At 42.3% G+C, this 27,704-nt stretch overlaps 1 protein-coding gene across 1 annotated transcript; it reads right to left on the bottom strand.

Annotated features, from left to right (window-relative positions):
• Window positions 1-1,104: 1,104 nt before the first annotated feature.
• Window positions 1,105-24,563, bottom strand: cfi (complement factor I). The gene is made up of 15 exons (XM_079580589.1): window positions 24,469-24,563; window positions 22,806-22,959; window positions 18,962-19,022; window positions 18,712-18,871; window positions 16,235-16,428; window positions 16,071-16,172; window positions 14,319-14,429; window positions 14,129-14,161; window positions 9,841-9,980; window positions 9,675-9,778; window positions 3,628-3,732; window positions 3,133-3,308; window positions 2,240-2,341; window positions 2,018-2,166; window positions 1,105-1,241 (listed from the first exon to the last, which is right to left on the bottom strand). Exons 1-15 carry the CDS (start codon window positions 24,543-24,545, stop codon window positions 1,173-1,175), a joined length of 1,737 nt encoding a protein of 578 aa, XP_079436715.1. The 5' UTR covers window positions 24,546-24,563; the 3' UTR covers window positions 1,105-1,172.
• Between the last annotated feature and the right edge of the window lie 3,141 nt (window positions 24,564-27,704).

Raw genomic sequence — 27,704 nt, 5'->3', positions numbered from 1 at the left:
TTAATAAAGTGCAATAAAATAATTTGACTGAGCAACTTTTTATTTGTTTATTTTAACCTCTTAACTCCCGCCTGAACAGAGAACATTTTCTCCAGTTCAGCTTTACCCAAATCCTGTAGACCATTTGAAAGCTAAGATATACAAAACTCATCTAAATGAATCTTTTTCCTCACGTCATCAGATTTTTTTTCCATCATTTTTTGGGGGGTATTCAACTCATTTTTGTAACTGTTTTGTAAAAAAAAAATAGTTTCATTTTTTATGATTTTTTGGTCATTTTTGTCACATTTGTCATTTTTTCGTCAATTTTTCATCACTTTTTTGTCAAAGTTTTCTCACTTTTTTGTCACATTTTCATCATGGTTTTCGTCTCAGTTCTGTTGCTATTTTCACACCTTTTATCCAGATTTTGGATTGGGGTAAAGCCAAATTGGAGAAAATGTGCTCGATTCACGTTTTTCCATACTGAGATATGTTCTTACCTGAGCTGTGACGAGTTCTTTAGGACCTGTCTGATCTTCCCCCGTGCCTTCAGTCACGTAAACACAGCGCAGACGGCGTTAGCATTTAGCCTCTCCCTCTCTCCTCTATAGCTCCAAAACAGGTCAAGACAGAAGCTACCAAGCTCTTCCACGTTTTCCCTATTTAAATATGGTTACGTGAAGTGTTCCACTACAAAGTGTAATTACACAAAATTAAACAATGTGGATAAAAGGGGAACTATATTGTAAGGCGTAATAATACCAGGAGTAGTTCGAAATCCGCACAGTAATCTTCACTTTACTGTGCGGATGCCAAATTACTCCTGGTATTAGTACGCCTTACAATATAGTTCCCCTTTTATCCGCTTAGAAAATCCACATTGTTTAATTTTGTGTAATTATACTTTGTAGTGGAACACTTCACGTAACCATATTTAAATAGGGAAAACGTGGAAGAGCTTGGTAGCTTCTATCTTGGCACAGGTGAAGATCAGGTCCTAAAGAACTCGTCAAAGCTAAGGTAAGAACATATCTCAGTGTGGAAAAACGGTGGCCTGTTCCTTTAAGGGTTTAATCGTTTTCCACATTCGGCCCAATGAAATCTGAACAAACACAAGCGAGTCTCGCAGAAACCAGTTTATTTGGCGTTGAACAGTTTTGTAAAAATGCAAAATGACCAAAAGTGACGGGTTACGGGTTGTATTTGGTGATGACGGGCCAGCCGGTGTGGAGTCGTATCCACTCGTAGAAATGCGCCACCTGCAGGTCAGAGAACAAAACAGTCAGCCGTATAGACCCTGCACATGTCGGGCTTTTCATTCATAAAGTAAACCTTCATTTAACCCCTTAACTCCCACCTGAATCGAGCACATTTTCTCCAGTTTGGCTTTACCCCAATCCAAAAGCTTCTGGACAAAAAATGTGACGAAATGTGACAAAATTGTGATAAAAAATTGACTTCTTTTTTTTTTTTAAATGGACAAAAAAGTAAATGTATTTAAAAATTACGAAAAAATTAAAAAAAAGGGACAAAAATGTGATAAAAATTGGATGAAAAATTGACCAAAAAATGTCAGAAAATTGACCAGAAAATTGACCAAAAAATTGACCAAAAAATGACAAAAATGTGACAAAAAATTTGATCAAAAATTTACCAAAAATGTGACAAAAAAATACAAAAAAATTACAAAAAATTGCAAAAATGTGACAAAAAAGACAAAAAATTGATTAAAAATGACGAAAAAAAGTGATAAAAAATTGACAAAAAAATTACCAAAAAAAATGACAAAAAAGACAAAAAATTGATAAAAAATTGACAAAAAAATTACCAAACATGACAAATATGTGATAAAAAATTGATGAAAAAATGACAAAAAATTGACAAAAAATGACAAAAAAAAAGACAAAAAAGATACAAAAAATAGTTGAATACCCAACAAAAAAATGATGGAAAAAAAAATCTGCTGACGTGAGGAAAAAGATCCTCTCAGTTCAGGCGGGAGTGAAGAGGTTAAAACTGGATGAACTCTCAGCACCTGTGTGTAGACTCCGGGGAAGCCTGGCTGTCCGCACTTCTCCCCCCAGCTCACGATGCCCCACAGGTACGACACCCCCAGGGCGTCCTCACAGACCAGGGGCCCCCCGCTGTCGCCCTGGCACGAGTCCACCAGGCCGTCCAAGTCCCCTGGAGGCAAACACATGGGCTCAGTGTCAGAACAACAAGGCGCCGTGTCGGGGAGGGCGGGCGGGGCACTCACCTGCGCACATCATGCCGGGCTTGAAACGGTCTTGGTAGAAGCGCTCGCAGTCGGGGATCAGAGACACGTTGGCCCAGAGAAGAACCTTCGCCGCTTTACCCTCTGCGGGAAACACACGGGACAGAGAGTCAGGTATGTGCCACGAAATAACTCAAATACACGTCTTCAGGTCAGTGTCGGCTAGGGCTGGGTACCGTCGTTTTTTTTCCGATACCACTACTTTAACGATACCTGCTTTTCGGTACCGGTGCCATAACGGTACTTTTTTCGATACCTATGTTATTTTAATTGAGTTAAAATAATGTGCACAGGAAAAGTATCGTTCAGGAGGAAGTCCAAACACGGCACATCAGAAAACAGGCGCAGCTGCATCACCTGTAACTTCATTTTTTGAGCAGAATTCCCACTAAAGCCGTCACATTTTTGTTGAATTTTTGTCATTTTTTGTTGAAATTTTGTCAAATTTTTGTTGAATTTTTGTTGAATTTTTGTCACATTTTTGTTGAATTTTTGTCACATTTTTGTCACATTTTTGTCACATTTTTGTTACATTTTCCTGTAAGGTGAGAGTGCTCGCCGCTGTCCCACTGTGCTGTGTGTGTAGAAGTATGAGTAGAAGGTGGAGTAGTAGAAGTAGGCGGTTCGCCCCCAGCCGCTGATGCTGCAGCTGTGATTGTAGTAGTAGTATAAGTATAAGTATAAGTACCTGCAGTGCGCCCCCAGCCGCTGATGCTGCAGCTGTGATTGTAGTAGTAGTAGTAGTAGTAGTAGTAGTAGTAGTATAAGTATAAGTATAAGTACCTGCAGTGCGCCCCCAGCCGCTGATGCTGCAGCTGTGATTGTAGTAGTAGTAGCAGTAGTATTAGTAGTAGTATAAGTATAAGTATAAGTACCTGCGGTGCGCCCCCAGCCGCTGATGCTGCAGCTGTGATTGGCCGGGAACAGCTGCGTGGTCCAGGGCACACAGACCGGACGCACCGCCGGGTTTTCACGGAAACATCTCTCCTCGAACGGGAGCTTCTTCAGCTCCACCAGCGCGATGTCGTTCTCGTACGTCCTACCGTTGTATCTGAGGGAACCGAGAAGTCACTGACACTGTGTATTTGTACCCCCTGAAGACGGGTCCGGGGCCCACATTTGGGCCCCGACCCACCAGTAGAGAAACACGGCTCTGATCTATAATGTGTCCTGCTGTTTTCTACATCTGGAAAAACGAAAATCAGTTAAATGTATTAAATTTGAAAGAGCTGGACCTGAGCTCATCCACTTAAAACATGTTAGAAACGCTGCTAAAAGTATCGAGCAAAACCAAAATGCGACACAGAGTGAGATAAACGGAGGAGGGAGTGTGAGGAAGGGCCTCAGGTGTAAACCCGTGTGTCTGTTACTGTGGGTGGATGTGGATGTCCTCCACCGGGACGATGTCCGTCGTGCTGTGAGCGCGATTCTTCCTCCACAGAGAAAACTTCACCCTAAAGGCGCCGGGGTTTGGCCTAAAAACACACCAAATAAAAACATCAATAAACATGTAAAAGTCGTAGAAGGTGGAGTAGAAGTAGGAGTAGTAGAAGTAGTCGTAGAAGTAGGAGTAGTAGAAGTAGTCGTAGAAGTAGGAGTAGTAGAAGTAGTCGTAGAAGTAGGAGTAGTAGAAGTAGTCGTAGAAGTAGGAGTAGTAGAAGTAGTCGTAGAAGTAGTAGAAGTAGTTGTAGAAGTAGGAGTAGTAGAAGTAGTCGTAGAAGGTGGAGTAGTAGAAGTAGGAGTAGAAGAAGGAGTAGTAGAAGTAGTCGTAGAAGTAGTAGAAGTAGTTGTAGAAGTAGTCGTAGAAGGTGGAGTAGTAGAAGTAGGAGTAGTAGAAGTAGTCGTAGAAGTAGTAGAAGTAGTTGTAGAAGTAGGAGTAGTAGAAGTAGGAGTAGTAGAAGTAGGAGTAGAAGAAGGAGTAGTAGTAGTAGTTGTAGAAGTAGTAGAAGTAGTTGGAGAAGTAGGAGTAGTAGAAGTAGGAGTAGAAGAAGGAGTAGTAGAAGTAGTCGTAGAAGTAGTAGAAGTAGTTGGAGAAGTAGGAGTAGTAGAAGTAGCCGTAGAAGTGGGAGTAGTAGAAGTAGTCGTAGAAGTAGGAGTAGTAGAAGTAGTCGTAGAAGTAGTAGAAGTAGTTGGAGAAGTAGGAGTAGTAGAAGTAGTCGTAGAAGGTGGAGTAGTAGAAGTAGCCGTAGAAGTAGGAGTAGTAGAAGTAGCCGTAGAAGTGGGAGTAGTAGAAGTAGTCGTAGGAGTAGTAGAAGTAGTCGTAGAAGGTGGAGTAGTAGAAGTAGCCGTAGAAGTAGGAGTAGTAGAAGTAGTCGTAGAAGTAGGAGTAGTAGAAGTAGTCGTAGAAGTAGTAGAAGTAGTTGTAGAAGTAGGAGTAGTAGAAGTAGTCGTAGAAGGTGGAGTAGTAGAAGTAAGAGTAGTAGAAGTAGGAGTAGAAGTAGGAGTAGTAGAAGTAGTCGTAGAAGGTGGAGTAGTAGAAGTAGGAGTAGAAGAAGGAGTAGTAGAAGTAGCCGTAGAAGGTGGAGTAGTAGAAGTAGGAGTAGTAGAAGTAGTCGTAGAAGTAGGAGTAGTAGAAGTAGCCGTAGAAGGTGGAGTAGTAGAAGTAGGAGTAGAAGAAGGAGTAGTAGAAGTAGGAGTAGTAGAAGTAGCCGTAGAAGTGGGAGTAGTAGAAGTAGTCGTAGAAGAAGTAGTTGTAGAAGCAGGAGTAGTAGAAGTAGTCGTAGTAGAAGTAGTCGTAGAAGTAGGAGTAGTAGAAGTAGTCGTAGAAGTAGTAGAAGTAGTTGGAGAAGTAGGAGTAGTAGAAGTAGTCGTAGAAGGTGGAGTAGTAGAAGTAGTCGTAGAAGTAGTAGAAGTAGTTGTAGAAGTAGGAGTAGTAGAAGTAGTCATAGAAGGTGGAGTAGTAGAAGTAGTCGTAGAAGTAGTAGAAGTAGTCGTAGAAGTAGTCGTAGAAGTAGTAGAAGTAGTTGTAGAAGTAGGAGTAGTAGAAGTAGCCGTAGAAGGTGGAGTAGTAGAAGTAGTCGTAGAAGTAGTAGAAGTTGTTGTAGAAGTAGGAGTAGTAGAAGTAGCCGTAGAAGGTGGAGTAGTAGAAGTAGTCGTAGAAGTAGTAGAAGTAGTTGTAGAAGTAGGAGTAGTAGAAGTAGTTGTAGAAGTAGGAGTAGTAGAAGTAGGAGTAGAAGGTGGAGTAGTAGAAGTAAGAGTAGTAGAAGTAGGAGTAGAAGTAGGAGTAGTAGAAGTAGTCGTAGAAGTAGTAGAAGTAGTTGTAGAAGCAGGAGTAGTAGAAGTAGTCGTAGAAGTAGGAGTAGTAGAAGTAGGAGTAGGAGTAGTAGAAGTAGGAGTAGAAGTAGTCGTAGTAGTAGTAGTCGTAGAAGGTGGAGTAGCAGAAGTAGGAGTAGTAGAAGTAGTCGTAGAAGTAGGAGTAGTAGAAGTAGTCGTAGAAGGTGGAGTAGTAGAAGTAGTTGTAGAAGTAGGAGTAGTAGAAGTAGTCGTAGAAGTAGTAGAAGTAGTTGTAGAAGTAGGAGTAGTAGAAGTAGTCGTAGGAGTAGAAGAAGTAGTCGTAGAAGTAGGAGTAGTAGAAGTAGTCGTAGAAGGTGGAGTAGAAGTAGGAGTAGTAGAAGTAGTCGTAGGAGTAGTAGAAGTAGTCGTAGAAGGTGGAGTAGAAGTAGGAGTAGTAGGAGTAGGAGTAGTAGAAGTAGGAGTAGGAGTAGTAGAAGTAGTCGTAGAAGTAGGAGTAGTAGAAGTAGTCGTAGAAGGTGGAGTAGAAGTAGGAGTAGTAGAAGTAGTCGTAGGAGTAGGAGTAGTAGAAGTAGTCGTAGAAGTAGGAGTAGTAGAAGTAGAAGTAGGAGTAGGAGTAGTAGAAGTAGTCGTAGAAGGTGGAGTAGTAGAAGTAGTCGTAGAAGTAGGAGTAGTAGAAGTAGTCGTAGGAGTAGTAGAAGTAGTCGTAGAAGGTGGAGTAGTAGAAGTAGTTGTAGAAGTAGGAGTAGTAGAAGTAGTCGTAGAAGTAGTAGAAGTAGTTGTAGAAGTAGGAGTAGTAGAAGTAGTCGTAGAAGGTGGAGTAGTAGAAGTAGTCGTAGTAGAAGTAGTCATAGTAGAAGTAGTCGTAGAAGGTGGAGTAGTAGAAGTAGTCGTAGAAGGTGGAGTAGTAGAAGTAGTCGTAGTAGAAGTAGTCGTAGAAGGTGGAGTAGTAGAAGTAGTCGTAGTAGAAGTAGTCATAGTAGAAGTAGTCGTAGAAGGTGTCGTAGTAGAAGTAGTCGTAGTAGAAGTAGTCATAGTAGAAGTAGTCGTAGAAGGTGGAGTAGTAGAAGTAGTCGTAGAAGGTGGAGTAGTAGAAGTAGTCGTAGTAGAAGTAGTCGTAGAAGGTGGAGTAGTAGAAGTAGTCGTAGTAGAAGTAGTCATAGTAGAAGTAGTCGTAGAAGGTGGAGTAGTAGAAGTAGTCGTAGTAGAAGTAGTCATAGTAGAAGTAGTCGTAGAAGGTGGAGTAGTAGAAGTAGTCGTAGAAGGTGGAGTAGTAGAAGTAGTCGTAGTAGAAGTAGTCGTAGAAGGTGGAGTAGTAGAAGTAGTCGTAGTAGAAGTAGTCGTAGAAGGTGGAGTAGTAGTAATTGTCCAATCAGACATCCTAGAAGCCGGGTCTCCAATGTAAACAATGGGACAGACCAGCGATGAGCACTGAGCAAATCCACTTTTTTTTAACTGCTAACCACAAAAAACCCACCAGACAAAGAAGAAGAAGCAAAATGGTGAAGCACCTGCCTGTGGAGGATGTAGATCAGACACTAGGACCACAGGAGAGTCAATGTGGATGGTCTACGCCCAGATAAATGTCTCCAAATAAACAAGCATACGTCTGCTTTAAAGGGGGGGTATTAAGCAAAATGCAAACTTTTTCAAGCTTTACATCATGTTATTCTGTCATTCCCTCATTAAAAACATGGCTGAAGTGTTGCCTTGGCACATTCACATATTTTTGAGTAATCTGTAAAAACTCTGATGGCGGCCATTTTAGGGATAGGTTTGCCTGAGTCCTCCTAGGAACGCCCCCACCTCCTGGAGACGCCTCCGAGCTTTCGTCACCAGCCGAGTAACCAACCACTGCTCCTCAGCAGAACCCCCTCCCCACTGATGCCCCAGACAGCGTGTGGAGGGGGCGTGTCTAAAGGCTCAGAGGTTCTTAAAGAGACAGAGGCCTATTTCAAGACATTCACTACAGCCATTTTGAGAGAGACATTTTATACGGCAGTTATTCTAAAGCTCCTCGGTGGCTCCGGGGGTGGATGAGATTCGCCCTGAGTACCTTAAGTCTCTGGATGTTGTAGGACTGTCTTGGCTGACACGTCTCTGCAACATCGCGTGGCGGTCGGGGACAGTGCCCCTGGATTGGCAGACCGGGGTGGTGGTCCCTCTCTTTAAGAAGGGGGATCGGAGGGTGTGTTCCAATTACAGAGGGATCACCCTCCTTAGCCTCCCCGGTAAGGTCTACTCCAGGGTGCTGGAGAGGAGGATCCGGCCGATAGTTGAACCTCGGATCCAGGAGGAACAATGCGGTTTTCGTCCTGGTCGTGGCACACTGGACCAGCTCTATGCCCTTCATCGGGTGCTCGAGGGTTCATGGGAGTTCGCCCAACCAGTCCACATGTGTTTTGTGGATCTGGAGAAAGCGTTCGACCGCGTCCCTCGTGGTGCCCTGTGGGGGGTGCTCCGGGAGTATGGGGTCCGGGGCCCTCATGGTGCCCTGTGGGGGGTGCTCCGGGAGTATGGGGTCCGGGGCCCTCTGCTAAGGGCTGTCCGTTCCCTGTATGAGCAGCAGGAGCTTGATTCGCATTGCCGGCAGTAAGTCAGACCTGTTCCCGGTGCGTGTTGGTCTCCACAGGGCTGCCCTTTGTCACCGGTTCTGTTCATTACTTTTATGGACAGAATTTCTAGGCGCAGCCAGGGGCCATAGGGTGTCTGGTTTGGGAGCCTCAGGATCTCATCTCTGCTGTTTGCGGATGATGTTGTTTTGTTGGACCTTCAGCTGCTCTGGGGCGGTTTGCAGCCGAGTGTGTAGCGGCCGGGATGGGAATCAGCAACTCCAAATCCGAGGCCATGGTTCTCCACCGGAAAAAGGTGGCTTCCCCTCTTCAGGTCGGTGGGGAGTCCTTGCCTCAAGTGGAGGAGTTCAAGTATCTCGGGGTCTTGTTCACGAGTGAGGGACGGATGGAGCGTGAGATCGATAGACGGATCGGTGCGGCGTCAGCAGTGATGCGGTCGCTGTATCGGTCTGTCGTGGTGAAGAGGGAGCTGAGTCGGGGCAAAGCTCTCGATTTACCGATCGATCTACGTTCCCGCCCTCACCTATGGTCATGAGATTTGGGTCATGACCGAAAGGACAAGATCGCGAATACAAGCGGCCGAAATGAGTTTCCTTTGCCGGGTGGCTGGGCGCACCCTCCGAGATCAGGTGAGGGGCTCAGTTACCCAGGAGGAGCTCGGAGTAGAGTCGCTGCTCCTCCTCTAAAGGAGCAGCTGAGGTGGCTCGGGCATCTGTTCCGGATGCCTCCTGGTCGCCTCCCGCGGGAGGTGTTCCAGGCATGTCCTAGTGGGACAAGGCCTTGTGGAAGACCCAGGACACGGTGGTGGGACTATGTCTCCGAGCTGGCCTGGTGTCGCCTCGGGGTCCCCCAGAACATCTGGAGGAGGTGTGTGTGGATCGGGAAGTTTGGGCATCTCTGCTGAGACTGCTGCCCCCATGACCCGGCCCCGGATAAAGCAGAAGAAAATGGATGGATTCTAATTCTAATTTACTGCATTTACAGACCAACAGAAGGTTTGCTCATCATTGTAGTGTGATATAGACTGGTGCTATGTCACTGAAAAAAGCAGAATACCCCCTCTTTAACTGCGGGGGTGAACTTTTACAAGCCCACAGTCCCACGTGTTTTTGTCTCCCTTTATGATAAAAGTACTGTGTGTTTAGTCTCAGTCCTGATAACCGTCTGTAGCTGAGGGTCATTGTGGCACCTGTAGGTTTAGCTAGCATTAGCTAACTTTAGCGCACCGGAGAAATGTTCCTATTTTTAGACATACTAAACAAGTCAGAGGGTGCTTCCAGGCAGTGTAAGAGCACGACTGGTCCACAAGGCGGCGCTGTTGCATTTAAGGAAGAGATCATAAGGTTTGTGTCTGTTTGCTTTAGTGTCAATAATGCTTTATCCTTCGTGGGATAGTTTAATATCTTGAATATCTCCCTCTGCTGCAGACTGTAACAGCCTTTACCTCGATCTGATCGTGTTTCACCATTTGTTTGTCGGCCGTAGCAACAGTAACTAAGGGGGGCGGGGCTCGGCAAAAGGTCATTTGATCAGGTCTAAATCTTAACTTTTATTCAGTTTTATTACAGAGTTCTTGGATACAATAGATGAGAATTGCTAAAAACGAAAGTGACCTGACGCAGTGAGCCGCCGTGAGGATCCAGCAGCCGCCGATGTACGCGCCGCCGCAGTCCATCTTCCCCGAGTCCACCAGCCCCACCTGCCACTGGATCTGGTACTGCAGCGGGAAACAATCTCTTCACATTAGGAACAACAGGCTGAAGGGTTTAAGATACTCACCGGTTTGGCAGGCACGCCCCCCACCACGCGCCGGACACGCCCCCCTCGCCCTCGCTCCTGCACCTCCTCCTCGTCCACCATCGTCATGTTCGGGACGCCGCACTCCAGCGTCTCCAGGTTCTTTCTGCTCAGCCTGATCTCTGGACAAACATGTTTACAGTTTATTCATCAATCGAGCCTCTGTTGTTCAAAAGTTTCCGTTGACTTATTTGCGACCGTGAACTGTCTGGTCGGGGTTGTGGGCGGGGTTTGCTCGAGCTAAGGCTGTTCCCGTGATGCGCCCGGAGCCCCTGGTAGGAACCGGGTTTCCGAGCGTGGAAGGTACTGTACATTATTTTGTTTACGTATCACTATTGAGGGTGCGAAAGTTTCGAAAGGCTAACTGTTTGTTTTTCTCTTTGCAGTTTGCCGCTGCTGCTCAAAACTAGCTCTCGTAGCTAGCTCTCTTTAAAGGGGCTAGATCAGGGGTGCCCAAAGTGGGGCCGAAACAATTCTATTGGCCCGCCAGAGGGTGACCTACTTTTGCGCTGCCTGTGGTTAACACTGACTGTCTTCCATTCATTCTCAATGGTAAATATGGATGCAGTACACTTTTTGACCACCAGCGTCAAATTGGGGGCGCTGTTTCACTCCTTTCACAAAGTTAAGAAAACACTGCTTGGTATTTATCAATTACAGAGCGTTGTAGCATCAACTTTCACAGTTTTTCAACTTTTATTGCAAAGGCTGTTGATATCGACAGCTGCTTATGTTAAAGGAATAGGCCACCGTTTTTACATACTGAGATATGCTCTTACCTAACCTTAGTAGAGTTAATATATCCCCGTCTGGTCTTTGTCCGTGCGCTCTGTCACGCAAACGGAGCACATACGCACATACTCTTCCACGTGTTCCCTATTTAAGTAAAGTTACGTGAAGTGTTTTCATACGAAGTATATTTACACAGAAATGTAACATGTCGATTTTATAAGCAGATAAAAAGGGGAACTATATTGTGAGGCGTAATGATACGAGGAGCACAACGTCCGCGCAGTAACTCCTAAAGACTTCCCCCGCTCACTTCCGTCAATAGAAGCTGCGTGACTTGTACAGAGCCTTTTACAACAAGCAGAAAATATATTTTGGGAAAGTGCTCGCGCATTCCTACCTCATGGTCGAGGTCCTGAGTCCTGTGTCGTCGTCCGGGGTGAGTTGGAAATCTGTGAAACATTACTACACTATATACTTTCTGCTTGTTATCACAGCCCGGCACGATGCACGTGAAAGGCATCGTTCACAAGTTATCCACGCTTCTTCAACTGTTCTCTGCGAGCTCTCTACAAGTCACGCAGCTTCTATTGACGGAAGTGAGCGGGGAAGTGTTTAGGAGTTACTGCGCGGACGCTGTGCTCCTCGTATCATTACGCCTCACAATATAGTCCCCCTTTTTATCTGCTTATAAAATCGACATGTTACATTTCTGTGTAAATATACTTCGCATGAAAACACTTCACGTAACTTTACTTAAATAGGGAACACGTGGAAGAGCTTGGTAGCTTCTATCGTGAGCTTTTTTGGAGCTATGTGACATGTGGGAGAGGCTGCGTATGTGCTCCGTTTGCCTGGCAGAGCGCACGGACAAAGACCAGACGGGGATATATTAACTCGACTAAGGTTTGGTAAGAACATATCTTAGTATGTAAAAACGGTGGCCTATTCCTTTAAGAATTGACGCTGAACTGAATTGATGCTGAACTGACACTTTCAAAATGATCTAATGTGGATTTTCTTTGAGTGAACGAATGAGGTAAAGTTACTGTAGGTGCTGTAGATACAGGTGTTTTTGTTGTTTTTTGTTGATTTTCTTTTACTAAAACTAGGCTTTTGCCATAGTTGCCATTTGTTTTAATATAGCATGTTATTTGCATAGATAGAATCAAATGCAAATGTTGGCTATCGGAGAAGAAAAAAGTAAATAAAAAAGTAACTTTATAATTTGCAGTTATACGTGTTTTTCGTGCTTGACATCGCCGTGTTTGCCCCATGATTTTGGCCCTCGGAGGCAAAAAGTTTGGGCCCCCCTGGTCTAGATGCATGTTAGTCATGTTATACTCACTACTGCCACCTCAGGTCATACGTGTAACTGCAGCTTCTATATTAAGCTCATGCATGACGGCACTTCAGAACCGAATTAACACCTTTCTGAGTGACAGGATTTTAGAGGCAGTTGTGGTGAACAGGTCGGAGGACATGGCTGGAACGTGTAGGGGGAGGGAAATACTTAGTTTGAACATTTTTAAACTCCTTATAGTCCCTTTGAGATTTCCAGAAGTGAATTCTAAAACTCTAGATTGCTCAGAGTTTGTGTGGTACACCTAAAAGTATGTGACCACATTGTTTTTATTTATTAGGTAATTTGAAAAGATTTTATTTTATAGCAATTTAAGCTGAGACAAATATACAGATATTATGGTACTGTCCTGATTTTATAAGGGAAGGGAACATTAGAGTGGAACCTTTGTTCGTAAGGTGTTGCCCCAGGTGGTAATAGCGTTGGACTTCCTGTTTTGCCTCAAACGCAATCTGGACGTAAACGGCAGCACTCGTGTGTTCATTGTCTCTACCTTATTTTAATATTTCACAGGTCAGTACACGGTGAACCATAACCACAAATATATTGTATGGTCCTTATACAATTATCTACTAGTATGTGAAACTGTTCTTTACTTTGTGGGCCGTTTCTAGGGATAAATGGGGAGTTTTATCAGTCAATATCTGAGAGTGGCAGTGGGACTCCCGCGCTCGGTAGTTCGTGCGGGGTTTAGCATAGCCATCGCCGACTCTGTTTTTAGGAGTTTGGTGATGCGTTTTGTTTAACTACCATTTGTGTGGCTCACATTTAGCAGCTATAGGCTCTGAGTACAGTAAGCTAATTAATATAGTAAAGCCAGCATATAGCTGTGTCTCATTTCATGTGTAGTAAATTTGTTCAAAAGAATGTAAAAGGTTACGGCATTTTGTTTTTGTTAAGCTGTAGTATTTTTCAGTCCTGATTAAAGATAATAGCGATGTATTTTAGTGCAAGCCCACTTTAATGCAGCTAAGTTTAGCAAAGCAAAAACAAAACAGTTGATCATCCTGTAATTATCATATGCATATTTTTCTCTAAATGTGGTAAAATGTGTTGGATCCAAAGGTTACCTGTGAGAAAATGTTTAAGCTTGTGCATAGAGAAAAGTGATAAATTCACTGTATCGCACCTGTTGATAAACGAGTAAAAAACGCAATCTAGACGTAAACGGCAGCACTCGTGTGTTCATTGTCTCTACCTTTTTTATTATTTCACAGACGCACAGATTGCAACAATCACTGCTACGTCAGCCCCACAGCTTGGGGCCCGTAACATTTGGTTCTTTTGTTTTGACTTTGAACGTAGCACTTTAGCCGAAGGTGGGGTTCAGCTAAATTGGGCGTGTGTTTTGTCTCAGTATTTTCATTTGTCTGGGCTCCATCCTTTGGTAAAGTTTTATTGGTGTTTGAAGTATTTGTATTAAAACTCTTAAAGTCGTGTTACTAAAAAGACACTTTAACATTGTTCAATATTAATAAAAGAGTATGTGTTTTTGCTACTACTCTTGCCTCAGTTCCAGTTTTTGCCAGACTTACCTCGCGGGTGTATTTATGATCTAAAAGTAACTTACCGTTTTTTACACTGGGGAACTCTGCAATGAGAAGATGAGATCATCATAATCTACTCAGTGTTTGATACGTCAGCCTTTAATCTGAGATGTAGGAATGAGTTTAACCTCTTAACTCCCACCTGAACGGATCCCATTTTGTCCAGTTTGGCTTTACCCTAATCAAAAAGCTTCTTGGGGAAAAAGCACCAAAACAGCCACAAAAAGATACAAGAAAACAAGGATGTAAACGCAACAAAAATGTGACAAAAACTCAACAAAAATGTGACAAAAATGTGACAAAAAATCAACAAAAATGTGACAAAAAATCAACAAAAATGTGACAAAAATGTGACAAAAACTCAACAAAAATGCGACAAAAATGTGACAAAAATGTGACAAAATTTCAACAAAAATTCAACAAAAATTCAACAAAAAAGTGACAAAATTTCAACAAAAAAGTGACAAAAACTCAACAATAAACTGACAAAAACGTAAGGAAAAAGATCAGTTTTGTGGGTCTTAGCTTTCAAATGAGGCCTATAGCCAAAGAGGACAGCATGCCTTCGGTTTAGGCGGGTGTTAAGAGGTTAAGCATCGTAATAATAAATGCGAAGTGGAAAAAAACGTACCAGTGACTCCAGTTTCTGTGTCCTCTGTGGTCTCTACAGAAGCATAAGAGAAAGAACGTTTTACAAACCAGAACAGCAAGTAAAAAGTACACGTTTTATACTGAAGTAAATCTTGTATCTGTACTTGTACTCGAGTGAGAAAATGTCCTGATTCTTTGTCCAGATTAGAGCATCGCTGTGTTTCCCTCACCTTTTACTCCCGCCTCGTCCGCTGCGTCCAGACAGTCCCTGATTCCGTCTCCGACCGCGGACCTGGGGATGCACACGCCCGAGTTACACCTGAACGCATCGCCTCTGCAGCCTGTGAAACAGCAGAGGCAGATCAGTGAGACACGCACAACCACACTTCATGGTCATGTGTTTCAGAAAGGTCACATGACCATGAGGCAGATCTTTAGAATATTTTACAGATTAGTGTTGGTCAACACATAATGGGACAAAAGATATAATCATATGGAGGTGTGGACGATATTGTAAGGTGTAGTAATACCAAGAGGAGTTCGGCGTCCGCACAGTAAAGTGAAGATATTACGGCGCGGATGTCACACGACTCCTGGTATTATTACAGTCCAGCCCACGACTTGTAGAGCATAAATTCATAAGTATGTCAAAAAGTATGTCTCTAGGCCATTCCTGTGCAGAGTTAGGATTTTTTTTAAATTACCAGAATGCTCACTTCAGCCAGTAGGGGGCAGCTTAAATAATAATAAAAGGAAAGAATTCCACAGTTGTCCAGCAGAGGGCTAACCTGGCTAACACCAGACTGCTGTGTGCGCTCGAATAATTTGGATCTGCACAGCAGCCTGGGGACCATGGCTGAAATGTTCGCCTGGATCTGGGACCAATCACAGAACGAGGAGAGACGGCGAGATGATGACGAACTATTCGATATACGGAAGCTTGTAGTTTATTTACGGATCAAACATGACAGCAGCAGACGCGACGCTATTTTTCGATCAAGCTTTAGGCCGTCTTCTAAATAGACGGCCTAGTAGATTGGTCTGACAGTCTGCCCCTGGGCAGCTGTGGCTACAATAGTAGCTTACTGTGAGGAGACTTGTGACACAGGCTTGTAAAGTGCAATAAGTGTGAGCCGTTTTTATGAGGCTACAGTCCTATTATTATTAATTTATTGAAAAAAAAAGTCCTCAATGTATTTTCCCAATCAATTTTTTTTTATACATATATATTTGAGCTTTTTTTATATTACACTGATATCCCACAAGTTTGAGTTATTGTTGATTTATTATTGACTCAATTCAGGCTTCTCATGTGGCCCCTTATGAAAATTAATTGCCCCCCCCTGCCTTACAATATAGTTCCCCCTTTTAATCGCTTAGAAAATCCACATTGTTTGATTTTGTGTAATTATACTTTATCGTGTAACACTTCATGTAACCATATTTAAATAGGGGAAACGTGGAAGAGCTTGGTAGCTTCTATGTTGACCTGTTTTGGAGCTATAGAGGAGAGAGGGAGAGGCTAAATGCTAACGCCGTCTGCGCTGTGTTTACGTGACTGAAGGCACGGGTGAAGATCAGACAGGTCCTAAAGAACTCGTCAAAGCTAAGGTAAGAACATATCTCAGTATGTAAAAACCGTGGCCTGTTCCTTTAAAATAAATGGTCTTTTATAGAATAAATGAACATACATTGTTCTGTTTTCTGGTTCTAGAACTAATATTTACAAATAGGCATCGAAAGCCCAAGACCCGCTTCTCTAAATCTACAGTATTGAGGACAAAACTGTCTTTTTTATACCTTGTTCATACATTTAGGCACATTTAAAGTCCAGAAACATCAATCTGAGAGAACTGGAGCTGGAACAATAAAGTTCATAGAAAAGACTTCTGGAGTGAAAGCTAAAAATACAGAAGTCTGAACTCTTAGGGGAGACTTGTAAACTTAAACCTTATAAAAGTAGAGACAAGAGGGAAACGTACTGTTGCAGCACAACTCGTCGCTGCGGTCGCCGCAGTCGTCGACGCCGTCACACGTCTGTATGCGCTGAATGAACTTGTCGTTTACGCACTTGAAGTTCGTGCCTGAAAGACGACAGAAAGCGGCGTCACCGAAGCGAAGTCCGAGCTGCCGTGAGCGTCGTTACCTTTGAGCGTCCCCGCGTAGCAGTTCTGCTGAGCCACCCTGGTCTCCATGCCTGAGTGGTTACGGATGGTGCACTCGGCCAGCGCCTCCTCGAACCCCTCGCACTCCACGTGAACGCAGCTCTCGGGGAACGACTTCAGGGGATCCGAGCGCTGCAGCGTCGAGAGCAGCGTCGTCTCGGCTCGCTGCGCTCCCCTGTTTCAGAAAGTACAGCATGAACGTCCCTCTCAGAAGAAGCAGGAGCTCACGTCCCTGTGCTTGCCTCACAGGGCGGAGCCTCCACAGGCTCCAGAGCTTGATTGACAGGCTCTGGAGCCAGTTAAAGGGGCTAGATACAAGTTAGTCATTTCATACTCACTACTGCCACCTCTGGTCTTATGCATAACTGCAGCTTCTATATTAATGTAGGGGGAGGAAAATACTTTAACATGTTTAAACTCTGTATAGTCCCTTTAATGCATTGAAAATGCTTCCATTTTTCGGGCTTTTAAACAAAAACCAGCGTGGTTAAAAATATTTCACCTCCCTCAGCGTGGTCACATGAGTCATAGCGGTTTTTAGAAAAAGAAAAAGTCTTTGGAGCCAGACTTTTATAGGGGGGGTATTATGCAAAATGGACTTTTTCAAGCTTTACATCATGTTATTATGTCACTCCCTCATTAAAAACATGCCTGAAGTGTTGCCTTGGCACATTCACGTATTTTTGAGTAATCTGTAAAAACTCTGATGGCGGCCATTTTAGGGATAGGTTTGCCTGAGTCCTCCTAGGAACGCCCCCACCTCCTGGAGACGCCTCCGAGCTTTCGTCACCAGCCGAGTAACCAACCACTGCTCCTCAGCAGAACCCCCTCCCCACTGATGCCACAGACAGCGTGTGGAGGGGGCGTGTCCGAAAGGCTCAGAGGTTCTTAAAGAGACAGAGGCCTATTTCAAGACATTCGCTACAGCCATTTTGAGAGAGACATTTTATACAAGGCAGTTATTCTAATTTACTGCATTTACAGACCAACAGAAGGTTTGGTCATCACTGGTGCTATGTGAGTGAAAAAAGCAGAATACCCCCTCTTTAAGCTTTAAAGAATCAATGCTCCCAAGTGTTTTATGGAGTCGCTCCTGGCCACCAGGGGGTGGTATTACAGCAATGTCAGCTCATAAGGACCATAGAGAAGAGCGTTCCTCAACCATTGGATTGTAGTGTTCAACTCAATTAGATAATCTTTGACAGTGGAAGAGCCAGACTTTGATTGACAGGCTGTTAGCATTACAGCTAATGGTGCGGGTGCGGCTAAGACCGAACTACACGTCACAGGAGGGCGGAGTCTACAGTGAAGATCCCGCCCTTATGCCCTTTTTAGGAACATGCTCCGGCTTTCGTCGACTAAAATATTTGCTCAAAATTTCAGTCAAAGTCATATTTTTGCTGACAAAAATTGGACTAAAGCTAAAAAAAAAGTTGAGTAACAGAAAAGTGAAAAAAAGCAATGGAAAACACAAGGAAAAAGATCTGTTTAGATGAGTTTTGTAGGTCTTAGCTTTCAAATGAGGCGTTACACTGGCCTATATTTTGCAACCTTTCAGATAGATACAGACAGCATCTCGTCATAGAAGGGGGCGTGGCCCGAGGGGGGAAATAGAATCTTTAGAGAAACACAATTTTCACTCTTTTTAGCCATTTTCTGGTGGAATATCAACTTATTTATCACATAAATAAAGTCAAGTGTAAATCGGGCCCATATGGATATTTTCTCACAGCAGATTGTTCAGTAGAAGTGAAAAAACTGCAGTTGTAGCAAGCGCTAGCTAACCGTTAGCATTAACCCGATGCTAACATGTAGCATCAGGTTAGCATTCTCTGTTATTTATAATAATAATAATAATGCATTGGTTTTATATAGCGCTTTTCTGGACACTCAAAGACGCACTATTCTTTCACTCCATACTCGGTGGTGGTAAGCTACTGTTGTAGCCACAGCTGCCCTGGGGTAGACTGACGGAAGCGAGGCAACCAGTCTGCGCCATCGGCCCCTCCGACCACCACCAACCACTCACTCACGCATTGCATTCGCCAGGCTTCCTGGTGTTACTAAACGGTCTCCCATCCAAGTACCGACCAGGCCCTTCCCTGCTTAGCTTCCAAGGTCTGACGGGATTGGGCATAGCAAAGGCGGTATGACCACGGTATGACCACAATATTTATGTTATTTATGGGCTGTTGAACCACTCTGCTCCTCCCCATGTCTTTGTATCTTTATGCAGTAGAAAACTATATTCATGTTTCAGCGTTTGTTAAAGACGTTTTTGAATAATTAGATAAAGTTTAGATTTTTCTCCAAATAGTTTTCCCCCTTAACTGTTTTCAAACATGACCATATATGGGCGACTCCAGAGATGCCGCCTGTATCTATTTGGGTAAAGCCGAGCTCGGTTAAGGCTGGGGTTAAGAGGTTAACACTGTCCTAAAAGTAAACGTTTCCTCACAGTTGAGTCCCATGTTCTCTGCAGACCACGTTGGCGGCGGCCATGTTCCAAGAAGAGCCGCAGATCAGTCTCTTTTCCGCCACCTCGGGGTTCAGGGCGTTGGGAACGTTCAGCGTGATCAGCCTGCCCTCGATCGAGCTGCTGAAGAACTGGTGCGACGCTGTGGGAACATCATCGAGGAGAAAAGAGATCCAAGGATGGAAACGTTACCAAATCCTCCTCCTCCTCAAGCAAAAGAAACAACACGAACCTTCACAGGAGCCGAAGTGAGACACGGTGCGGCGGTGAGTTCGACACGTCGTCGCCATCGCCTGAAACAACAGCAGCCCATGAAGAACACATTAAACACATACAATATTATAACTATTGTATCGAAACACACGGACAGGACATTAAAACCCCACTTTAAAGATTGCAAACATCAAACCCAGAATATTCTGTATGTATATAATGGGTTTTCGCTCACTCCAGGATTCCGTGATCTATTTTTTGTTTTGTTTTAACCAAAGGGAATAAGAAATAAAGCGCATATGACAGGTTTTAATGCTTTCGAAAATATGACTTCATTTCATTTATTAATTTATTTCAATGGGACAATGCACATTAAACGGATTTAGCTCAGACCAACCACCAACACAGAACATAAACAAGTACTACAAACATGACATACAGTACACGCGTACACAAACTAGTGGTGGGACCTGTTCATTACAGGTCTGTAATTAATTAATCACAAACGAAAATCGAAAACAAACATTTTTTGCACCTACATTATTCAATGATTAGCTAGAAACATGAGCTCAACAACAAATGTTTTTTATTGTTGTTAATCTGTAAAGTTATTCAAGTAACAGAAGTGCATTTACAGCTTTCAGGTGTTTACGAACTCTGATCACTCCTGTAACTTGTAGAGTTCATTAAACAGTAATAATAATGCCACATTTATATAAAAGTAACAAAATAAATAAAGCAAAAGGGCCAAAAAACAGCGCCTTTAAGTGTTTAACACCTGCAGGAAACAGGAATCAAAGTGACATTTCTTATCCTGATAAGGGCTAGGGTTATTGTGGCCAGTGTTAATTTTGACGACATATTTTAGTTTAGTTTTAGTCTTATGACTAAAATTTAATTTAATTTTAGTCAAGATTTAGTCAAAAAAACAATTTTAGTCTAGTTTTAGTCGACTAAAATTAAGACTAATTTAGTCGACTTTGCATTGATAATATTCATTATAATCAGTGCTTAATTTGTAAATTAGTATTTTCAGGAACACTTTTGGTCTGATGTGATGGATTGGGAGAACAGGCCAAAACATTTGCCGGAACACTCTCATTAGACACCAATATATCAGATAATATTTTTGCCGGATCCTCCTAAATATTTCCCGGATCGTTTACCCTGAAAAAAATTGAATTGGGGGAATGCGTTCCCCCAAACGGGGGATCAAATTAAGCACTGATTATAATCATATTTAATCTTGTTCCTCTGCTTCATGTTTCTGCTCCACATGAATAAAGCTCAGAGCTGATCCTTTGGCAGAGGATTTATATGATCTGAGGCTTTCAGACGCTCAATGGAAGTTTGGATGATTTTAGTCTCTCCTTTTCATTTTTATTTAGTCTTATTTTAGTCGACTAAAACATCTGGACATTTTAGTCATAGTTTTAGTCTCATGAAAAACTTTTTTATTTAGTTTTAGTCCAATTTTAGTCGGCAAAAATATCACTTTGACTAAAATTAAGACTAAATATTTTAGTCGACGAAATTAACACTGATTGTGGCAAGTTTATCAGTTGTATAATTATCATTTATTTCAGAAATGTTGGTGGAAAAGTTACTTTCATTTGAATTGTTAAGCTGTCAAAAGGAAGTGACATAGATAAAGGTAAAGCTCCAGAGCAGTTTGACTCTTTTCCCATTGGCATGGTCCGCACGGCAACCGTTTAAATCGGGCGGCATCTCGTCATAGAAGGGGGCGTGGCCTCGCCGAGGGGGAAAACAGAATCTTTTGGGAAACACAATTTTCACTCTTTTTTCTGGTGAAATATGATTTATTTATCACAGACAAATAAAGTCAAGTGGAGTTTATTTGTCTGGATATTTCCTCACAGCAGATTGCTCTGTAGAAGTGAAAAAACGGCAGCTGTAGCTCACGCTAGCTAGCGTTAGTGTTAGCATTAGCACGTTTCCTTTCTTTTATGTATTTAGGGGCTGTTGAACCACTTTGCTCCTCTCCATGTCTTTGTATCTTTACTTAGTAGAAAACTATATTCATAATTCAGCATTTGTTAAAGTAGTTTTTGAATAATTAGAGAAAGTTTAGATTGTTCTCAAAATTGTTTTCCCCCTTAACAGTTTTCAAACATGACCATATATGGGCCATTCCAGAGATGCCGTCTGTATCTATCTATAGATACAGGCGGCATCTCGTCATAGAAGGGGGCGTGCCTTCGCTGAGGGGGAAAATAGAATCTTTAGAGAAACACAATTTTCCCTCTTTTTTGCCATTTTCTGGTGGAATATCAACTTATTTATCACACAAAAATAAAGTCCAGTGTAAATCGGGCCCATATGGATGTTTTCTCACAGCAGATTGTTCAGTAGAAGTGAAAAAATGGCAGTTGTAGCAAGCGCTAGCTAACCGTTAGCATTAGCCCGATGCTAACATGTAGCATCAAGTTAGCATTCTCCGTTATTCATGTCTTTATGGGCTGTTGAACCACTTTGCTCCTCCCCATGTCTTTGTATCATTATTTAGTAGAAAACTATGTTCAGATTTCAGCATTTGTTAAAGTAGTTTTTGAATAATTAGAGAAAGTTCAGATTTTTCTCAAAATTGTTTTCCCCCTTAATTGTTTTCAAAAAACAATGTATATTTTCTCTAATTATTCAAAAACTACTGTAGCAAACGCTGAAATCTGAACATAGTTTTCTACTAAATAAAGATACAAAGACATGGGGAGGATCAAAGTGGTTCAACAGCCCATAAATACATGAATAACGGAGAATGCTAACTTGATGCTACATGTTAGCATCGGGCTAATGCTAACGGTTAGCTCGCGCTAGCTACAACTGCAGTTTTTTCACTTCTACTGAACAATCTGCTGTGAGAAAATATCCACATGGGCCGATTTAGACTTGACTTTATTTGTGTGTGATAAATAAGTTGATATTCCACCAGAAAATGGCTAAAAACTGGAAAATTGTGTTTCTCTAAAGATTCTATTTTCCCCCTCGGCGAGGCCACGCCCCTTTCTATGACGAGATGCCGTCTGTATCTATCTATCTATGTCACTTCCGGTTTGTGTCCAATAAGGAAGTGATGCCGCACAGAGTTTGCGTGATTTTGTATTAATAGTTTGCAAAAACCCAGGAGGAAGTTATAAGACAATGTTTTTTGTATTTCTGACAAACTCCCAGAAGATTTTATTTAATGCCAATTGGAATCTTTTTTTTAATGCTGTAAAGCTTTGTAACACACTGTGGAAAGACTGCGTCAGCACACGGCTGCCCTCAAGGCTGTGTCCTTTCCCCCAAACTCTCCTCCAAACCCCACTGAACCGATCAAAGGAGGAGGGAGGTGAAACATGGCGGTAAAAGCTAAAGGAGGAGGGAGGTGAAACATGGCGGTAAAGGTTAAAGGAGAGGGAGGTGAAACATGGCGGTAAAAGCTAAAGGAGGAGGGAGGTGAAACATGGCGGTAAAAGCTAAAGGAGAGGGAGGTGAAACATGGCGGTAAAGGTTAAAGGAGTTAAAGGAGTTAAAGGTGCATTATTATACGGCTCTTCACAACGCAAGTAGAAGCTCCGTTGATTTGAATGGGATTTCCCAACGTTCTACCGGTCATTATTTTATGATAAAGGACCTCTGAGAAAAATAATGACGCTGCCAATGGCAACGGAGTTCGTGCTTTCATATCACTCCGCGCGTACGTAGTAGCGACACTATCTCTGTCCCCGTCACTGCCAGAGAAGTTGGGGGAATCGCTCGTGAAGTTAGCGTGAGTCTGACTTTCAATTTACCCAAAAATTCACCATCATTCCTCCAACTGCGCCTTCAACTAAGTAGCTAGGCTAGCTACTAGTCTTACTTACGTGGCAGTAGGAGCGGTAGTCGCGGGGGCCGGGTCCACACACCGCCGTGATATTTTTGCTCGGACAAAGATACGCAGGTTTACAGTGACACACGCCGTTCACGCAGCGCTGCCACGGATAGCAGAAGACCAGCCCACAGGAGCGCCGGGTGTAACTGCAACACAGCGGCGGTTAGACACCTGGATCCAATATTCAGATTCAGATTTTTTTCTCATATTTATGCCTTTAATCTAGAGCAATATTCTCAAATTGATATCTCTATATTTAAAAGGTTTCCCATTAATCTGCATCAACAATAAATACTGACACTTTCAAATAGTCACATATATATATAGTGCTTTTCTACCTAACGTTTAGGCGCTTTATTAACCCCTTAACTTCCACCTGAACCGAGCACATTTTCTCCAGTTTGGCTTTACCCCAGTCCAAAAGCTTCTGGAAAAAAAGCTGTGAAAAAGCAACAAAACTGAGACGAAGACAATGATGGAAATGTGACAAAAAAGTGAGAAAACATTGGCAAAAAAGTGACGAAAAATTGATGAAAATGTGGCAAAAATGTACCAAAAAATGTACCAAAAAATGACAAAAATGTGACAAAAAAAATTGCAAAAATGTGACAAAAAATGACAAAAATTTGATTAAAAAAATGACTAAAATGTGACAAAAAAATGACAAAAATTTGACAAAAATTTGACAAAAAAATTACAAACATTTGACAAAAAATGACAAAAAACTTACAAAAAAGTTACAAAAATGAGTTGAATACCCAACAAAAAAATGATGAAAAAAAAATCTGATGACGTGAGGAAAAAGATCCTCTCGGTTCAGGCGGGAGTTAAGAGGTTAAAGCAGTGGTTCTCAACCTTTTGGAGCTGCGACCCCCACTATAACAGTTAAAGGGGTTCGTGAACCCCGCCCGGGTCACACCGTGAGAAATCGGAATATTAGCCTAAATAATTCTTAAAAAACAAAGAAAAAAAAACAAATGGTTAAAGTAAAATTAATCAAATTACGAACATATAATGGCACTCATATAATATAACATATAATGGTAAAATAGCACACACATGCGACAATAAAATATTATATTATACGCTAAAAAAAGTATGTATATTTTATCTACATGATCTGGCGACCACCCAAATTCGTCTCACGACCCCCAGGTTGAGAACCACTGGGTTAAAGGAACAGGCCACCGTTTTTCCATGCTGAGATATGTTTTTAGCTGAGACGAGACGAGTTGATGTGCACCGGTCTGGTCGACCAAAGATGTTGTTAGCATTTAGCCTCTCCCAGTGTATTCCTATGGCTCCAAACGGGGTTAGAAGCGACCGAGCTCTTCCACGGGCACAAAGACCAGACAGGTACAGATCTAAGCTCAGGTAAGAACATATCTCAGTCTGGAAAAACAGTGAACTGTTGCTTTAAGAGGAATTTGACCAAGGATGGGCTGAATCCAGAGCCGTGGGAAGATATTTTAGTTGGGGGTGCTGAGGGACAAAATTTACCCCCAAAACGCTTTTTCTGTGCATATTTCCTATTTATTAATGTTGCTTGGTGTTCCCAAACTATCCACCAGGGGGTGCTGCAGCCCCCTCAGCACCCTGGGTTCCCACGGCCTTGGCTGAATCTGCTCCTGTGATCTCAGTGCTGTTGACGTTACTTCTGTGCTAAACACTGCCGGTCCAGGACGCCGTCGTCTGGAATGGGGACTGATCCGGACCCGTTCTGTGGAAACATGACCGCGACCTGCTCCACTCCGACTCCGGACGGCGCCGCCCCGGTCGGCTCGGCTCCGGTCGGCGCCGCTCCGGTCGGCCCCACTCCAGTCTGCTCCACTCTTTGTCTGATCTGCTCCACAGAAAACGGCTCCACTCTGGTCTGCTCCACTCTGTGTCTGGTCTGCTCCACTTCGGGGATCGCGGGATCGGGCTCCGGGGGCCTGACCTGGAAGAAACCAGGACCAGAGTTACATTCAGGGGAGACACTTTTTGTTTTGGTGCTTATTGTGTTTAAACAATATAAGAAAAAAGAGTGTACGCAGACTAATGTTTAGCGCTCGTGCTTTTCCCACCAGGGACGGGGTCTCTCTGTGGAGTTTGCATGTTCTCCCCATGTCTGCGGAGGTTTCCCCTACCACTAAAACATGTACAATAGGCCAGGATGAATGTGAGTGTGTCTGTGAGTGCGCATGGCGGGCGATGGATGGAAATTAGACCAAGGCAACAATCCGGTGCGGCTCACTTACATGCATGAGACCCATGTATGTTCATTAACATGTCCCGACCAAATAAACCAGTAAATAAATAAAATAAGATAAACCACCTAAACCAGGGGGAGGCAAGTTTTCTTGGCAGAGGCCGATTTTCTTTATTGTAAATAGACCGAGGGCCGACGCCGCTGATATTTAGCCCAAAGCTGGAAAAAACACCATCATGAGATAAATGACTTAAAATTGCTTGAATTAAAGTTCTTTTATTCTAGAGAGGAAACAAAGTGATGGATACAGTGGGTAGAATAGTCTGCAAGGAGGTCTGGTGCTCTTCAGGAATAGGCAAAAAAAGGGATCGAGGCTCCGATACCAGGTTAAAAGTCCTTTAATGAATGGACATGCCAGGCCTCGGATTTTTCCCTTTTTTTGCCTAAAGTTCTTCTATGTTGAATTTGAGTCGGTTTGAACTAATCCAAGATACAAATGCTACAGCGCCAAAGGAACAAGAATAAAACCCTCTTCAGACAAATAATTGTTTTTCTCTTAAAATGACACAAAATTATCTGAATTAAGAGAATAACGACTACCAGAGGCTTTATCTAATCTAAGACCAGACCAAATCTACTCAAACCTTAGATGTAATCTCTTAATTCAAGTAGATCTATATGATTTCTTCCTTAAAACGATTATTCTCTTTCCAGTGGACGTCTTTCAAATGCCAGTGTTATGACCTAATTGACAGTATTTCTACCTTTTTTTCCTCCCATTTAACTCTAATAATGTTAAAAGTACTCTGTGATTTGTATAATAGTGTTTTTCAAAATCATCTTGAGGGCCAGAGGTTCTGTGCCAGAGGGCCGGATTTGGCCCCCGGGCCTGACGTTGCCTACCCCTGACCTAAACCGAACACATTTTCTCCAGGTTGGCTTTACCCAAATCTAAAAGCTTCTTGGAGAAAGTGTCAAATGGCGACAAAACGAAGTGGAAATACACTTTATTTTACACTACCTTGACACATTGTACTTAACTAAATGTAGTTCAGTGTAATGTGCTCTGCAACAATCTGTAATAACTTATGGGTTAGATACACAATGGAATAATGTGTATTTGTACTTTGTAGGTACATAATGTAATAGGACACGAGACCCTGAAGGGGTTAGAGCTATGTCTTATTACATGATGTACCTACAAACTACAAATACATATTATTCCATTGTGTATCTAACCCATACGTTTGTTAAGTGGTGACGTCACAGCTCTACTTCCTCTTAACCCCTTAACTCCCGCCGGAACATGTTTTCTCCTGTTTTCCAAATTCTCCAAATCTAAAAGCTTCTTCAAAATGAGGATGTAAATTGACAAAAAGTGATAAAATCCAGCAAAAAAAAAGACAAAAATCTAGGGGGAAAAAGTGACAAAAATCCAGCAAAAAAAGACAAAAATCTAGGGGAAAAAAGTGACAAAAATCCAGCAAAAAATCCAGCAAAAAATGACTAAAATCCAGCAAAAAAAAGACAAAAATCCAGCAAAAAAAAGACAAAAATCCAGAAAAAAAATGACAAAAATCCAGAAAAAAATGACAAAAATCCAGAAAAAAAATGACAAAAATCCAGCAAAAACATGACAAAAATCCAGCAAAAACATGACAAAAATCCAGCAAAAAAAATGGAAAAAATCCGGCAAAAAGTGACAAAAATCTACGAAAAAAAGTGACAAAAATGTGACAAAAATATGACAATAATTCAGCAAAAAAGTGACCAAAATCCAGCAAAAAATGTGACAAAGATGCATCAAAAAAGTAATAAAAAAAGTAACAAAAGTGCCATTAAAAAGTGACAAAAACACATAAGGGAAGAGAATAGAGGAGAGAATGCATTTGGTTTTGGTGGGTGGTAAGAGGTTAACATTTCCGAAACTCAACGGAGAGTTATTGAGCATATTTATTTATCAGGCCCATTAGCCAAAAATGCTGAATCTATTGCTATAAAAGTCATATTTACCTAAATCGGTACATCCGGTCTAATGCTAACGGCGGAGCAGCTACGCTAACCCCGGAAGTACCGACTTTAGTAAATATTACTTTTTTGGCAGTAGGTGCGACATTTTTGGCTAAAGAGTCTGAGAAATACGTAGGTTCAGTCACTCTCTGTTGAGTTTCACAAATATTGATTGTTGTTTTGATTGAGTTTTTAATGTTTATTTTCTCGCATATTTGCCGGTCTGCGCGTAGCCGGAAACGGAAATGACGTCAAACTTAACAAACTTTTTTTTTCTTTTTTTTTCTCACACTAAACAAACGTATTGGTACATGTTATTACAGACTGTTACAGAGCACATTACATTGTACTAAATTTAGTTAGTATGTAGGACACTGTAAAATGAAGTGATACCCAAAAAAGTGACCCAAAAAAACACGATTCAAATGTGATAAAAAAAAATGTGACAAAAACATGACAAAAATGAGCTGTTTCTCTGGCCTAGAGGCTGTGAGCTCCAGTCCAGAAGCTTTTAGATTTGGGTAAGCTGATATGGAGAAAATTAGCTTGGTTAATTGGTAAGAGGTTAACCCCTTAACTCCCACCTGAACCGAGCACATTTTCTCCAGTTTGGCTTTACCCCAATCCAAAAGCTTCTGGAAAAAAGCTGTGAAAATAGCAACAAAACTGAGACGAAAACAATGATGGAAA

Source organism: Gobius niger, assembly GCF_951799975.1.
Source record: "Gobius niger genome assembly, chromosome: 21".
Classification (NCBI taxonomy): Eukaryota; Metazoa; Chordata; class Actinopteri; order Gobiiformes; family Gobiidae; genus Gobius; species Gobius niger.
Note: the sequence above shows the minus strand (reverse complement) of the source record. Positions and strands in the feature narration are given on the sequence as shown.

Coding starts and splice junctions, on each gene's coding strand:
- cfi (XM_079580589.1), bottom strand. CDS start 24,545: ATGTTTCCACAGAACGGGTCCGGATCAGTCCCCATTCCAGACGACGGC. Junction 16,173..16,234: donor CTACGCGGGGACGCTCAAAG/GTAACGACGCTC, acceptor GTCGTCTTTCAG/GCACGAACTTCAAGTGCGTA. Junction 3,309..3,627: donor GACATCCACATCCACCCACA/GTAACAGACACA, acceptor CGGTTCCCTCAG/ATACAACGGTAGGACGTACG.